The sequence below is a fragment of the Amblyraja radiata genome, chromosome 21 (assembly GCF_010909765.2).
Source record: "Amblyraja radiata isolate CabotCenter1 chromosome 21, sAmbRad1.1.pri, whole genome shotgun sequence".
Classification (NCBI taxonomy): Eukaryota; Metazoa; Chordata; class Chondrichthyes; order Rajiformes; family Rajidae; genus Amblyraja; species Amblyraja radiata.
The window spans coordinates 1991949-2008957 of NC_045976.1; the positions used below are offsets into that span (position 1 = coordinate 1991949).

The window sequence follows — 17009 nt, forward strand, 5'->3', positions numbered from 1 at the left end:
CCTCACGGAAACCTTGGGTGGGGCGCAAGGTCACCAGAGGTTTCCCTTCAGGTTTCCTAAGTGGGACAGGGGCTTTAGAATATTTTTGGAATGAAATGATCCTGCGTCTTCCGGATTATGCCCAGAAATTCCTGCCATAGCTGTTCCACCGTCATTCCTGCTAGGATCCCTTTCCAGTCTACTTTGGCCAGCTCCCCTCTCATGCCTTCATAGTCCCCTTTGTTCAACTGCATCACTGACACTTCCGATTTAACCTTCTTCTTCTTCTCAAATTGCAGATTAAAACTAATCATATTATGATCACTACCTCCAAGTCGTTCCAGGTGCGACAAAGGTTCACCTGTACCTCCTCCAACCTCATCTACTGCATCCGCTGCTCTAGATGTCAGCTGATTTACATCGGTGAGACTAAGCGGAGGTTGGGCGATCGTTTCGCCGAACACCTCCGCTCAGTCCGCAATAACCTACCTGAACTCCCGGTGGCTCAGCACTTCAACTCCCCCTCCCATTGCCAATCCGACCTCTCTGTCCTGAGTTTCCTCCATTGCCAGAGTGAGCAACACCGGAAATTGGAGGAACAGCACCTCATATTCCGCCTGGGTTGCTTGCGTCCGGATGGCATGAACGTTGAATTCTCCCAATTTTGCTAGCCCTTGCTGTCTCCTCCCCTTCCTTAACCCTCGAGCTGTCTCCTCCCATCCCCCCGCCCTCGGGCTCCTCCTCCTCCCTTTTTCCTTCCTTCTCCCCCCCCACCCCCCATCAGTCTGAAGAAGGGTTTCGGCCCGAAACGTCGCCTATTTCCTTCGCTCCATAGATGCTGCTGCACCCGCTGAGTTTCTCCAGCATTTTTGTGTACCGTCGATCTTCCAGCATCTGCAGTTCCTTCTTGATTACTACCTCCAAGCGGTTTCTTTACCTCGAGTTCTCTTATCAAATTTGGTTCATTGGACAACATTAAATCCAGAATTGCCTTTTCTCTGGTCGGCTCCATTACAAGCTGCTCTAAGAATCCATCTCGGAGGCACTCTACAAACTCTCTTTCTTGGGGTCCTGAACCAACCTGATTTTCCCAGTGTATCTGCATATTGAAATCCCCCATCACCACAGTGGCATTACCTTTGTTACATGCCAGTTTTAATTCCTGCTGCAACTTACACCCTACATCCGGGCTACTATTTGGGGGTCTGTAGATAACACCAATTAGTGTCTTCTTGCCTTTACAATTCCTCAACTCAATCCACAGTGACTCTACCTCGTCAGTCCCTATGTCTTCCCTCACAAGGGACTGAATTCCATCCCTCACCAGCAGAGCTACCCCCCCTTCCTCTGCCCACCTGCCTGTCCTTTCTATAGGATGTATAACCCTGAATATTAAGTTCCCAGGCCCGATCCTCCTGCAGCCACGTCTCGGTAATCGCCACAATGTCATAGTTGAGTCAGTTGGAATCACGGTATAATAGATCATAAGATCATAAGGTGAGACCAAGAGGAGGCCCGGCGATCGTTTTGCTGAAAGCCTCCGCTCAGTCCGTCGTAACCAACCTGATCTACCGATTGCTCAGTACTTCAACTCCCCCTCCCATTCCCAATCTGATCTTTCTGTCCTGGGCCTCCTCCATTATCAGTGAGGCCCAGCGCGAATTGGAGGAACTCATATTTTGCTTGGGTAGTTTACACCCCAGCGGTATGAACATTGACTTCTCTAACTTCAGGTAGCCCTTGCTTTCTCTCTCCATCCCCTTCCCAGTTCATCCCACTAGTCTTACTGTCTCCACCTATATTCTATCTTTGTCCCGCCCCCTCCCCTGACATCAGTCTGAAGAAGGGTCTCGACCCGAAACATCGCCCATTCCTTCTCTCCAGAGATGCTGCCTCACCCGCTGAGTTACTCCAGCATTTTGTGTCGACCTTCGATTTAAACCAGCATCTGCAGTTCTTTCTTACACATAAGGTCATAAGTGATAGGAGTAGAATTAGGCCATTTGGCCCATCAAGTCTACGCCATTCAATCCTGGCTGATCTATCTCTCCCTCCTAAACCCACTCTCCTGCCTTCGGCCCTTTGCCTCTGGCACCCGTACGAAAGAATCTATCTTTCTCTGCCTTAAAAATATCCACCGACTTGGTTTCTACAGATTCAGCACTGTTTGGCTGAAGAAATTCCTCCTCATCTCCTTCCTAAAGGAACAACCTTTAATTCTGAGGTGATGACCTCTAGCCCTAGACTCTCCCACTAGTGGAAACATCCTCTCCACATCCACTCTATCCAAGCCCTTCAATATTTCAATGAGGTCCCCCCTCATTCTTCTAAACTCCAGCGAGTACAGGCCCCGTGCCGAAAAAACGCTCATCATTTGTTAACCCACTCACTCCTGGGATCATTCTTGTAAATCTCCTCCGAACCCTCTCCAGAGCCAGCACATCCTTCCTCAGATATGGAACACAAAATTGCTCACAATATTCCAAATGTGGCCTCTCCAGCACCTTACAGAGCCTCAGCATTACATCCCGGTTTTTGTATACAAGCCCTCTTGAAATAAATGCTGGCATTGAGTTTTCTTTCTTTACTACAAATTCAACTTGCAAGTTAACTTTTTGGGAATCCTGCACCAGTATCCTGCATCCAAGTCCCTTTGCACCTCCAATTTCTGGATTCTCTCCCCATTGAGAGAATAGTGTACGCCTTTATTCCTGAGTCCACACTTTGCTACACTATATTCCATCTGCCACTTCTCTGCCCACTCTCCCAACCTGTCCAAGTCCTTCTGCAGAGTCCCTGCTTTCTCTACACTACCTGCCCCTCCACCTATTTTTGTATCATCCACAAACTTGGCTACAAAGCCTTCAATCCCCTGATCCAAATCATTAACATACAACGTGAAGCGTAGCGGCCCCAGCACCGACCCCTGCGGAACTCCACTAGTCACTGGCAGCCAATCAGAAAAAGCCCCTTTATTGCCACTCTTTGTCTTCTGCCATCCAGCCATCCTGCTATCCATGCTGGTATCTGCCCTTTAATACTATGGGATCTCATCTTCCTCACATGTGGCACCTTATCAAAGGCTTTCTGAAAATCCTTGGACTGATATTTGGACTGGTACAAGGAGAGAAAAAGTTTAAAGGGTACAGAGCGGCACGGTAGATTTGTTGCCTCACAGCGCCAGAGACCCAGGTCGATCTTGATTGCGGGTGCTATCTGTACGGAGTTTGTGCGTTCTTCCTGTGATCTGCGTGGGTTTTCTCCGGGAGCTCCGGTTTCCTCCCAAACTCCAAAGTTAGTAGGTCAATTGGGCTTTGGCTAAAATTGTAAATTGTCTTAGTGTGTAGGATAGTGTTGGTGTACGGGGATTGCTAGTTGGCGCAGACATGGTGGGACGATGGGACTGTTTCTGTGCAGTATCTCTAAACTAAACTAAACTAAACTAATACACTCTGGTGCCAGGATAACATCAAAAAAAAGAAGGAGCTGATCATGGACTTTAGGAGGGCACATCATCCGAGGACGTACACTCCATTGAGGATAAATGGGGATCCTGTGGATAGGGTGAACTGTTTTAAATATCTGGCAGTCCACATCTCCGAGGATATGACATGGGCATCACACGCCTCAGCACTCGTGAGTAAGGCAAGGCAGCGCCTTTACCTCAGGCAATTGAGGAAATTCAGAATGTCTCCGAGGATCCTCCAGTGCTTCTACGCAGCATCTTGTCCGGGAACATTACCATCTGGTTTGGGAATTGCTCTGCCAAGGACAAGAAGGCTCTGCAGAGAGTAGTGCGTTCGGCCGAACGCACTATGGGAACTTCACTTGCCCCCCTGCAGGAACTATACATCAGGAGGTGCAACTCCAGAGCCAACAATATCATGAGAGACCCCTTCCGCCCCTGCAACGGACTGTTCCAGCTGCTACGGTCAGGCAAACGCCTCCGTTGCCATGCGGTGAGAACGGAGAGGTTGAGAAGGAGTTTCTTCCCAGAGGCCATTCGGACTGTAAACGCCTATCTCACCAGGGACTAACTCTACTGAACGTTTTTCCTTCCATTATTTATTATGTAAAAGAATATGTGTGTTATGATTGTGTTTATAGTTTGTTTGGTTGTTTGTCTTTTGCACAAAAGTCCGCGAGCATTGCCACTTTCATTTCACTGCACATCTCGTATGTGTATGTGACAACTAAACTTGACTTGACTTGACAAACACGGGCAAATGGGACTTGGTTAGATGGGGATTCTTGGTTGGTGTGAATGAGTTTGTTTCCATGCAGTATGACTCTACAAACGTTGGTGAAATATAAACCTTTGTGATATCTTTGAAAGCTCGTCAGTACCGAATCAAAGAAGATAATCTGCCTTATTTCATGTGTAAGGAGGAACTGCAGATGCTGGTTAAACCGAAGACTGACACAAAAAGCAGGAGTAACTCAGCAGGTCAGACAGCATCTCTGGAGAAAAGGAATAGGTGACATTTTGGGTTGTGATCCTTCTTCAGACTGAGAGTCAGGGGAACGGGGAACGATAGAAATAAATGGTACTTAGGACAAATGAAGATATGCAGAAAGAACGATGATCAAGGAAATGTGGAGCCCACAATGGTCCATTGTTGGCTGTGGGGAAGGTGATAACGAGTGATACGGACAAAGGAATTCAACAGGACGACAGGTACATAAGTCAACATTCATGTCATTGGGGTGTAAGCTGTCCAAGCAAAATATGAGGTGCTGTTCCTCCAATTTGTGTTTGACCTCACTCTGACAGTGGAGGAGGCCCAGGACAGAAAGGTCAGTGTGGGAATGGGAGGGGGAGTTAAAATGTTTGTCAACCGGGAGATCACGGAGCCTAGGCGGACTGAGCAAAGGTTTTCAGCGCAATGATCGCCCAGTCTGTGTTTGGTCTCGCCATATATAGGAGTCCACACCTGGAACAGTCGCTACAGTAGATGTCGTTGACAGAATGGTCATTATGGGAGTGGGAGTTAAAGTGTCTGGTAACTGGGATGTTATTCATGTTCATTGTCATTTTTAAACAGAAGATTGAATGAAAAAGAATACAGATAATGAGAGAGGAGGCTTTGGGGAAGTAGCTGAGTGACACATGTAAGGACAGCAAGTTGCTGCTCACCTGTAGCACCTGTCAGTGAGTGGTGTGATGACAAGTCTTCCAGTGTTCCCCAGGTATTCATAGCCGTAAGGCACGGTGGTTGTGATCATCCTCACCACTATTTTCTTCTCTTCCCAATAGTAACGTAGCTGAGCGATCCAATTAAAGTCAGTTGTGCTGATGATGCCAAGGTCGTTCAACTTTGCCACGACATCACGGGCTAGCAAGGAGAATGGAAATGCCTTTGTTCAATCTCAAGAGTGTTTCATTGTCAGATGTCCCAGACAGAACACAACAATGGCATTGTTACTTGCAGCAGCACAAGCAGAATATGTAAACATAGTACACTGTAAACAATATCATAAACGAGAAAAATAAGTTGAGTGTGTATGTATATATATATATGTGTGTGTGTGTGTGTATGTGTGTATGTGTGTGTGGGTATGTGTGTGTGTGTGTATGTGTGTATGTGTGTGTATGTGTGTGTGGGTATGTGTGTGTGTGTGTGTGTGGGTATGTGTGCACATATACATATATATACACATATACATACATACATATGTGTGTGTGTGTGTAAATGTGTGTGCCTGTATACACATATATACATGAACACACATATATATATTTATATATATATCTATACATTTGCACTTTGTGTATATATCTACATTTATGTCTCATATGTGTGTGTATATATGTGTGTGTATGTGTGTGTATATGTGTGCATATATACACACATACATATACACATACATATATACATGCATTTTCATATATGTACATACACACATACAAAAGCAATACTAGTGTAAAATACAAAACCAATATCCTCAAGCCTATTGTAGTTCAGAGCTTATTTGAGGTTGTAGTGTTTAATAGCCTGATGGCTGTAGGGAAGAAGCTGTTCCTGAACCTGGACGTGTTCCTGAACACTTGGGACCCTCTACAATTTAACCAAAGTCAATTAGCCTGCAAACCTGTACATCTTTGGAGTGTGGGAGGAAACTGGAGCACCTGGGGAAAACCCACGCGGTCATGGGGAGAACGTACAAACTGCGTACAGACAGTGCCCACAGTCAGGATGGAACCTCGATCTCTGCTGCTGTAAGGCAACAACTCTACCTCTGCTCCACCGTGCCACCCAAAAGAAGCACAGAGGGTGTGGGAATAGGGAAGGAGCTGCCAGAGGAAGTAGCTGCCAGAGCCATGGAGGGGTTGAGGCTTGGCAGAGTGATGCCACCTTCCCATGGCAGCTGCTGGTACCATGTACCCATGGCACGGTGGATCCAACCACACACGAGGCCGGCTACAGGAACTCAGGGACAGGGTGAGGTGTTGACTGCTCCACGCTCCTCAACCCAACCTTAACCCATGTGGCACGGTGGTGCAGCAGAGGAATTGCTGCCACACATCGCCAGAATCCCCAGGTTCGATCCTGACTACAGGTATGGAGTTTCCCAATGACCACGTGGGATTTCTCCGGGTGCTCCAGTTTCCCCCACATTCCAAAGACGTACAGGCTTGTAGGTTAATTGGCTTGGTATAAATGTAAATTGTCCCTAGTGTGTGTAGGATAGTGCTAGTGTGTGTAGGACAGTGCTAGTGTGTGTGGGATAGTGCTAGTGTGTGTGGGATAGTGCTAGTGTGTGTGGGATAGTGCTAGTGTGTGTGGGATAGTGCTAGTGTGTGTGTGATAGTGCTAGTGTGTGTGGGATAGTGCTAGCGTGTGTAAGATAGTGGTAGTGTGTGTAGGATAGTGCTAGTGTGTGTAGGATGGTGCTATTGTATGTAGGATAGTGCTAGCGTGTGTAGGATAGTGCTAGTGTGTGTAGGATAGTGCTAGTGTGCGGGGATAGTGCTAATGTGTGTGGGATAGTGCTAGTGTGTGTGGGATAGTGCTAGTGTGTGTGGGATAGTGCTAGTGTGTGTGGGATAGTGCTAGTGTGTGTGGGATAGTGCTAGTGTGTGTGGGATAGTGCTAGTGTGTGTGGGATAGTGCTAGTGTGTGTGGGATAGTGCTAGTGTGTGTGAGAAGGGGAGGAGGGGTACCTAAAATTGGAGAAGTCAATGTTCATGTTGCTGGGGTATAAACTGCCCAAGCGAAATATGAGGTGCTGCTCCTCCAATTTCCAGTGGTCCTCACTCTGGCCATGGAGGAGGCTTGGGACAGAAAGGTCAGATTCTGAACAGGAGGGGGAGTTGAAGTGCTGAGCCACCGGGAGATCAGGTTGGTTATTGCGGACCGAGCGGAGGTGTTCTCTGCCTCAGAGGGCAGTGGAGGCAGGTTCTCTGGATGCTTTCAAGAGAGAGCTAAAAATAGCAGTCTGGGGATATGAGGAGAAGGCAGGAACGGGGTACTGATTGGGAATGATCAGCCATGATCACATTGAATGGCGGTGCTGGCTCGAAGGGCCAAATGGCCTACTCCTGCACCTATTGTCTATTGTTCGGCGAAGCGATCGCCAAGGCTATGCCTGGTCTCTCAAGTGTAAAATTGTCCCTGGTGTGTAGGATAGTGTTAGTGTGTGGCGGGGGATTGCAACCCTCATGTGGTCCGCCCTGTTTCGACAAATGCATTCAACCCGGCGTGCACAATCAAATAAGATCAAATAGAGCAAGTTGTCCTACAACTTTAGGCTGTGCACGGCATACACAAGAAGAAGTGTGCGGGGATTGCTGGTCGGCATGGGCTTGGTGGGCCGAAGGGCCTGTTTCCAGGCTGTATCTCTAAACTAAACTGTGCTGATGACGTCAATTTGAATCCAGAGGTCGCCGTCAGTAATTCTCTAATCCTCCACTAGGGTGCGCTCTCATCTCCTCTGCGACACTGGTGAACTGATGTCAATCCAGCATTTCCCATCTATCCCTGCTGTCAAAGCCCTGAAATCTTGCACTCAATGCTATTCCCTTCATCATGTATCTGGACACTGTGCGTGGTGTTTTGTAATCATGTATTGTCTTTCCGCTGACTGGTTAGCACGCAACACAAGTTTTTCACTGTACCTCGTTACAAGTGACAATAAACTAGAGCTGTGGCCTCGGCTGTTGTCGGCTGTGCCTGACGCCAGCCTTGTCGCTGGGTGCCGTGTGACCCTGTGGCCGTTCCATCACCTTCACTGACTTCCAGGATTACAAGAGCTTACGCCAGTGATTGCCCGTCATTGTGGGCAGATGATGGCAAAAACCCTGGTCACAAATTGGCACATCGAGCCTACCTGAGCTTCTGTGATCAAGCAGATTCCTGATTCCTGTCCACAAGGTGGCGCATTGGTGGAGTTGCAACCTAACAGCGCCAGAGACCTGGGTTCGATCCTGATTGTATGTAGTTTGCACGTTCTCCCCGTGACCTGCGTGGGGTTTCTCCGGGATCTCCAGTTTCCTGCCACACTCCAAAGATGTGCAGGTTTATAGGTTAATTGGCTTCAGTAAAAATTGTAAATTGTTCCTAGTGTGTGTAGGATAGTAGGATTGTGCGTTGATCGATGGTCGGTGCAGACTCGGTGGGCCGAAGGGCCTGTTTCCGTGCTGTATCTCTAAATTAGACTAAACACACTTCCAACTGAATCGCCAGTACCACCAAGTGTACAAAGCCCATCTAGTGTGCTGCAAATATTTATCCTTCAGCCCTCTCTCTCCCCCAGTCATGACTCCCCCTACTCTCTGTCTACCTCCATTCCACCTTGACCACCCAGCAGCCGCAGGGCTGAAGGCCAGGGCAGAGGAGTGAGGGGTGTTGAGTCCATCTGTGACCATCCATTTTCCACGCCAAGGTCAAAGGTGAGTCTGCCGTCATGACGACCACTCCCCTGTCCAAGCTTGCTGACATGCCTGGTATCTGCAGGCCTCACTCCGTACAAAGACACTTCCACTTCATTCACCATTTCAATTCTGCTAACCCGTTCACCCATTCATTCTTTCAACAACGAATATAACAAAGGCTTCAAATAAGGGCGGCAGGGTGGTGCAGTGGTAGTGTTGCTGCCTTACAGCGCCAGAGACCCAGATACCTGTACGCAGTTTGTACTTTCTCCCCGTGACCACGTGGGTTTTCTCCGGGGGATCCGGTTTCCTCCCACACTCCAAAGGCGTGCAGGTTTGTTGGTTAATTGGTTGTTAAAATTGTAACTTGTCCCCCGTGTGTGCGGAGATCGTTGGTTGGCACGGACTCGGTGGGCTGAAGGGCCTGTTTCCGCGCTGTATCTCCAAACTACACTAAACTAAACACCCTTCACCCTCAACAATGGCAGCACTGACAAGGATGAAACATTTGAAAGATGTCAGTCTTTGGCCCATACCCCTCACATAATGTAGGACTAACCCAGCATCTCTGCAGGACTAATGCGGGACAGGCAGCATCTCTGGAGAGAAGGAATGGGTGACGTTTCGGGTCGAGTCCCTTCTTCTGACTGAGAGTCCAGGATGAGGGAAACTAGGGATATGTAAGGGCACAAAAAGCATGAAAGGTTATGTGTTTTGTGTCTATCTTTGGTGTAAACCAGCATCTGCAGTTCCTTCCTGCACAGCCCCTCTAAACCCATATGCTGATTGTCTAAAGTCTAAAGAGTTTGATTACTTTTATTCAATGCTAATTTGTTATATCTACAGAATTAATTACTTGCTATTGTATTGCATTTTAACCAGTATTAATTAATCGGATTAATTGAAAATGGCCGTGAGGTTCTAGTTTCTATTTTGAACACAAATGATGCCGGGACACTATTCACCAGCAGTCTGACTCTGAGACGTTGCCATGGCTACACAGTTTCCAGCTGAATGAAAGTGGCGGATTAAGTTTTCACACAATCGTTCATTGATGATTAGATCCGTTCGTTGCAATCAAAACTGAGGGTGGACTGGAGGCTGTGCATGTGACAGGTGGAATATTGCAAGATGTGGAAATGGTTCCAAGCTATGTCAAGATATATATTGGTGCCTTAAAGAAATAAAGCATATTGTGCCCAGCTAAATGACATTCCCATTTTAAAATCTGCAATGGTCCTGTCAGATAAATTAAATATTTTGTACTAGAAATTCTATGTCGCGCACAATAAACATTCCAGCTGTAAACTTGGCAAAATCCAGCTGTAAACAGCACCACAGTCCAGCTGTGGATGGTGACGTCATCCAGCTGTAAACTTCTAAAATCCAGCTGCAAACTGTGACACAGTCACAGACCATCACACAAACCAGCCTCCCTTCCATTGATGCCATTTACACCTCACGCTGCCTCGGCAAGGCCAGCAGCATAACTAGGGAATTTCGGAGGGAACGGTCTCTGTAGAAGGCGGGAAGTGGTGGAGGTGGGAAGATGTGACTAGTGGTGGGATCCCGTTGGAGGTGGCGGAAATGTCAGAGGATTATGGGTTGTATGCGACGGCTGATGGGATGAAAGGTGAGGAAAATGTCACGAATGGGGGGAGGGGAAGCAAGAGCGGAGTTGCGGGATATCAAGGAGACCCGAGTCAGAGCCTTATCTATAATGGAAGAGGGTAACCCCCGTTCCCTAAAGAATGAGGACATCTCAGATCTCCTGGTATGGAACACCTCATCCTGGGAGCAGATGCGGCGTAGACGGAGGAATTGGGAGTAGGGGATGGAGTCTTTACAGGAAGCAGGGTGGGAAGTAGTGTAGTCGAGATAGTTGTGGGAGTCAGTGGATTTATAATAGATGTCAGTTGTATTTCACTGCACCAAGGTGCGTGGGACAATAAAGTATTGGATCAGTGAATCATTGCTTCTCCTCCTATTTGTTAGGGATCACCTTTCTAAATCCTCAAGACTGGCTGTGGGTGAAATGTTGTTTCACAGCATTGCTCAAACACCACAGGGACAACTAATACCATCAAACATCTTCCTCATCTGGGGAATCTGTGATAGAACATGGAACACAGCATAAAGCCCTTCGGCCCACATTGTCCATGACGAACCTGACGCAGAGGTGGAGTTGCGGCCTTACAGTGACCCTGGTCTCTGGCGCAGTAAGGCAGTAACTCCACCACTGCTCCTACATGTGTAGGAAGGAACTACAGATGCAGGTTTACACTGAAGATAGACACAAAAAGCTAGAGTAACGGGTCAGACGGCATCTCTGGAGAGAAGGAGCAGGTGGCGTTTCGGGTCGAGACCCTTCTTCAGTTACTATCTCTGCTCCTCTACATGGTGAGGCACAACCACCTTGTTAAAGTCAGTTCCGGCAATGGTAAACAGTGGAGCTTGAGACACTAGCTGTCAGCAGCAGAAGCGTATTCCACTGCCAGCTGTGAACTCACTATGCTGCACACACCCCATTGCCCATTCACCCGCCTTGCAGCATGCACAAGTGCAGAGACGTGCATTAAAATAACGTGCCAACACAGTTTACTGCAGCAGCAGCACAGTCACGCACATAGGGTCAACACAAAGCAGTGCACAACCGTCTGACACATAATGTCACCCATCCATGTACTCCAGAGACGCTGCCTGACCCGCTGAGTTACTCCAACATTCTGTGTTGTTTTGTGTAAAACAGCATCTGCAGTTCCTTGTTTCTACAGTTCGGCATGTCCCCAACAACTCTCACCAACTTCTACAGATGCGCGGTAGAAAGCATTTTATCGGGATGCATCACAGCAGTTTGGGAACTGCTCCATCCGAGACCGCAAGAAATGGCAGAGAATTGTGGACTCAGCCCAGACCATCACACAAACCAGCCTCCCTTCCATTGACTCCATTTACACCAGCAGCATAATCAAGGACCAGTCGCACCCTGGCCACTCCCTCTTCTCCCCTCTCCCATCAGGTAAAGGGCACAGAAGTGTGAAAACGCACATCTCCAGATTCAGGAACAATTTCTTCCCAGTTATCAGGCAACTGAATCATCCTAGCACACTCAGAGAGCCGTCCTGAGCTCCCATCTGCCTCAGTGGAGACTCTCGGACTATCTTTGCTTGTTCGTGACTGGACTTTATCTTGCACTAAATATCATTCACGTAATTCCCTTTATCATGTATGTGTACGTGGTGGATGGCTGGATTGTAATGATATATTGTCTTTCCGTTGACTGGTTGGTTGAATGACGGAGTAGGCTTGATGGGCAGATGGGCCCAATTGTAGAACTTGCCCAGACAAGGGGCACAGGCTTAGAGTTCTGAGCAAAAGGTAAAGAGAAGAGAAGAGGGTTTGCTGAGCGTGGAGTTTCCTGCCTGTAACAGATTGATGAGACATGAGGATTGCAGACGGAGCAGGGAATGGGACCGACTAGACTGCCCTGCAGAGTCTGTGGACTAATACTCATCTCCCACTATGCCTTCATTCATGACCCAGACTGTGAAAGCTATAATATCTGAATGTGCAGATGAGACATATCTGGGAATCATCGCTACCTGTGGATAGGCCAGAGATAGATTACAGCAAGGTATAAACAGGCTGACGCACTGCGGTGGGAAGAATGAAGAGAGATGACAGAAAATAAAGGATGTGGGGACACAAAGTATGGAGTGACTCAGCAGCTCAGGCAGCATCTCTGGAGAAAAGGAATAGGTGACGTTTCAAGTCCAGACAGAGTCCGGGGAAAAGGGGAAACGAGAGATATAGAAAGGTACAAAGAACAAATGAAGGAAAGTTATGCAAAAGGACAGATCAAAGCCAGCACCGATGATCAAGGAAAGGTGGAGCCCACAATGGTCCATTGTTGGCTGTGGAGAAGGTGATAATGAGTGATACAGATTATTAATTATTTATATTAACAACACTATTCCAGGCTTGATCAGCAGGGACTTGGTGTATAAAAGTGGGCAAGTGACGCTGAAATTCTGGACTACCCCCAACAGGAGTATTGTGTTTCATTTTAGTTGCTTCACTATGAAACGAAGCCGAGGGCATGAAGGAGGACTCAGAAATGGTTTATGACAATGGTCCGTGAGATGAGGGACCAGAGTTACAAGGACATGAAGCTGCAGTTATACAAGACGTTGGTGAGGCCGCATTTACAGCATTGCGTTTTGTTCTGGACACCATGTTATGGGAAAGATGTTGTTAAGCTGGAAATGGTGCAGCGAAGATTTACGAGGATGTTGCCAGGACTCGAGGGACTGAGCTATAGGGAGAGGTTGAGCAGGCTGGGACTATTCCTTGGAGCGCAGGAGGATGAGGGGAGATCTCATAGAGGTGTACAAAATCATGAGAGGAATAGATCGGGTAGAGGGACAGAGTCTCTCTCCCAGAGTAGGGGAATCGAGGACCATATGTTTAAGGTGAAGGGGGAAAGATTTAATAGGAACCTGAGGCGTAACCTTTTCACACAATGGTGGTGGGTGTATGGAGCGAGCTGCCGGAGGAGGTAGTTGAGGCAGGGACTATCGCAATGTTTAAAGAGCATTTACACAGGTACATGGATAGGACAGGTTTGGAGGGATATGGACCAAACACAGGCAGGTGGGACTAGTGTAGCTGGGACATTGTTGGCCAGAGTGGGCGAGTTGGGCCGAAGCGCCTGTTTCCACACTGTTTCACTCTGTGACTCTACAACGGGGACTTGAAAATGGCTCCAAACTGGCGGCTCTGTTTACTGTCTCAGTTTCTACTGCTACACACTTGGACTGTCTCTGTGATGCTTATGTAAAATGTATCTACCTGGTTGTGTAGAGTGATGCTTGTACTGAACCGGGTACAACAATGAGTTTCCCTTGTGACAAATGGAGCATCATACCATACACTGTTACACTACAGTAGATGTGCCTTTGTATTGTTCGATGATATATACTATGATTGTACTGGATTGTATGTAAAACACAGATTTCACTGTGCGTAGGTTCGTAGGTACAGTACATGAAACAATAAAGTTTCATCATCGTCTTTGTGGGAGGGAATTGGTGAAAATAAATGTGTAAGGCTATGGAGAAGGGTTGAGTAGCTCAAAGTATAGAGACACAAAAAGCTGGAGTAACAGCGGGTCAGGCAGCTTCTCTGGAGAAAAGGAATAGGTGACATTTTGGGTCGAGACCCTTCTTCACACTGTCTGTGTGTGACAGGTGGAAGAAGGGTCTTGACCCGAAACGTCACCTATTCCTTTTCTCCAAAGATGCTCCAGATAACGCTTTGAATGTGCTAGTGTTTTGATTTGATTTGATTTAATTTATTGTCATTGTCATTGTCTTCAATTAAGAGACAATTAAATTCTCTTTCCCTTACAGTCATACAAAAAATAACATCGGGCTACGGGCCCTCTCGCCGGGAATGACGGAACCCTGACGTCGAACGGGAGAACATCCTCAGCGGTCCGGACCTCTGAATCGGCCACCTTCCACTGGAATCCGCGGTTGCCGATGTCCACAGGCCGTGCTGGGCGGAGATTCACGCTGGCGACCCCCGGCAAAGGGTCCCAGGACTCCGCGATGTTGAGGTCAGTGCCGCCCGCGTTGGGAACCTCGCCAGGATTCCTGGGATGTCAGGACTTTCATATGAAGAAAGACTAGATAGACTCGGCTTGTACTCGCTAGAATTTAGAAGATTGAGGGGGGATCTTATAGAAACTTACAAAATTCTTAAGGGGTTGGACAAGCTAGATGCAGGAAGATTGTTCCCGATGTTGGAGAAGTCCAGAACAAGGGGTCACAGTTTAAAGATAAGGGGGAAATCTTTTAGGACCGAGATGAGAAAAACATTTTTCACACAGAGAGTGGTGAATCTCTGGAATTTTCTGCCACAGAAGGTAGTTGAGGCCAGTTCATTGGCTATATTTAAGAAGGAGTTAGATGTGGCCCTTGTGGCTAAAGGGATCAGGGGGTATGGAGAGAAGGCAGGTACAGGATACTGAATTGGATGATCAGCCATGATCATATTGAATGGCGGTGCAGGCTTGAAGGGCCGAATGGCCTACTCCTGCACCTATTTTCTATGTTTCTATGATAGTGTTAGTGTGCGGGGATCGCTGGACAGCGCGGACTCATTGGGCCGAAGGGCCTATTTCCGCGCTGTATCTCTCGAAGCTAAGCTAAACAAAATAGTTATGAGAAGGGGGTGTCAGGTGTTATGGGGAGAAGGTAGGAGAATGGGGTTAGGAGGGAGAGATAGATCAGCCATGATGGGCCGAATGGTTTAATTCTGCTCCTGCCAATAAGAAATTATGAAAGATTTCATGAAGATTGTTTCTTACACGCATTATCAGTTGGAGATCATTAGCAGCACAACTCATTGAAGTCATAGTCATAGAATCATAGAATGATACAGTGTGGAAACAGGCCCTTCAGCCCTACTTGCCCACACCGGCCAACAATGTCCCAGCTACACTAGTCTCACCTGGCTGTGTTTGGCTCATATCCCTCTAAACCTGTTCTGTCCATGTTCCCGTCCAAATGTTACTTAAACATTTTCATGTGCAATGCCACAGTTAGCGGGGAAGTGTGCTGGAAGTGGGAGCACTAATGGAACCACGGCTTTGTCCATCTGTTCCCACTGAGGTGAGTGATTGAGGCATTAGCCATCAATGAGGGCGGTGTAATTCAACAAAGGAAAGACTTCACCCACCGTGGACATCGATGGTGATGAGAGCGGCCAGAGTTATTCGAGCCATTTTGGTCAGCTTGCCCCGCACCAGGGTGACGATATCTTCAATCTGTTCATTGCTTTTGTCCAGGAACACCTTCAGCCCTTCCTGCTGGGTGATGGCCTGGAAGGAGAACAAGGCTGAGATGGGTTACAGTCATCTTCCTCTTCACACCCGTTGCTGCACAAGCAGCCATCTAAAGGCTTTGAGCCTCGCACAGGGCCTGCGGGGAATCCACGCCGTTCCAGCCCGCAGTTCCTGGAGATCGCGTCAGGTCGGGTTGGGTCTGAGTCCTGGGGTCTGGTTGGGTCGAGGTACTCGGGTTGGGTTGTGTCTGAGTCCTGGGGTCGGGTTGGGCCTGAGTCCTGGGGTCAGGTTGAGGATGACGTGGGTTAGGAGCCTGGATCGGGGTCAGGCCATGCTGGGAGCCTCGGGCTCGGGGTTCAGACGGGCCCAGGGTGGAGTTGGGCCAAGGTCGGTCTCACGGTGGTGCCGAGATGGACAGGCCTCGTATCCGAGAGGGACTGCTGTTGTGTGTGGGGGGGGGGGATTGCGGAACTAAGGGGGACCTGGTGTGGGGTTGGGGGGGGGGGGGGGAGTATTTTTGGTTACTGTCGGAACCTTTGTGGCGATTGTTCTGTGTACTTTGTTTACAGTTACAGAGTTTCACTTTACCCAGCTCGGTACAAGTGACAATAAAATATCATCATGGCACCACCGGCAGGTGAGCACTGGCAATTTACTGGGGACCTTTACTCTGCCTCGCACGTTAGGAGCACAGGAAGGGGATCGGGAACCTCGTGTCCTGGTGTCGAGACAACAGCCTTTCTCTAAATGTCAGCTAGACCAAGGATATAGTGACCGACTTGAGGAAGTGAAGCGGTACACACACCCCAGTTTGCATTGGTGGTGCTGAAGTACAGATGGTTGAAAACTTCACGTTCCTGAGATTAAATATCACCAACAACTTCTCCCGGACCACCCATATTGAAGCAACGACCAAGAAGGCACACCAACGCCTCTACTTCCTCAGAAGGCTTAGAGAGTTTGGCATGTCCCCTACAACTCTCACCAACATCTACAGATGCACCATACAAAGCATTTTATCAGGATGCATCACAGCTTGGTTTGGGAACAGCTCCATCCAAGACCGCAGCCCAGGTCATCACACAAACCAACCTGGCCCACCCAACGTCGCCGTCCCACTGGGCCCGCCCAGCATCGCCGCCGGACCGGGCCCACTGAACTTCGCCGTCGCAATGGGCCCGCCCAATAACGCCGCTGGACCCGACCTACCGGGCATCACCGCTGGACCGGGGCTCCCCCAGCATGGCCGCCGCACCGCACCCGACCCATCTCGTCGCCTTCCCGGGCTGGCCGAGCCGAGCCGCG

The 17009-nt window shown here is 48.4% G+C and overlaps 1 protein-coding gene across 1 annotated transcript in view; it reads right to left on the bottom strand.

Annotated features, from left to right (window-relative positions):
* The window catches only part of LOC116984950 (dynein heavy chain 3, axonemal-like), a 344183-nt gene that overhangs the window by 177776 nt on the left and 149398 nt on the right, over positions 1-17009 (bottom strand). Inside the window, exons 28-29 of the mRNA XM_033039311.1 lie at positions 15599-15740; positions 5117-5315 (exon numbers count right to left, since the gene is read on the bottom strand). Of these exons, the coding sequence (XP_032895202.1) occupies positions 5117-5315; positions 15599-15740 (341 nt within the window). The remainder of the gene's footprint in view (positions 1-5116; positions 5316-15598; positions 15741-17009) is intronic.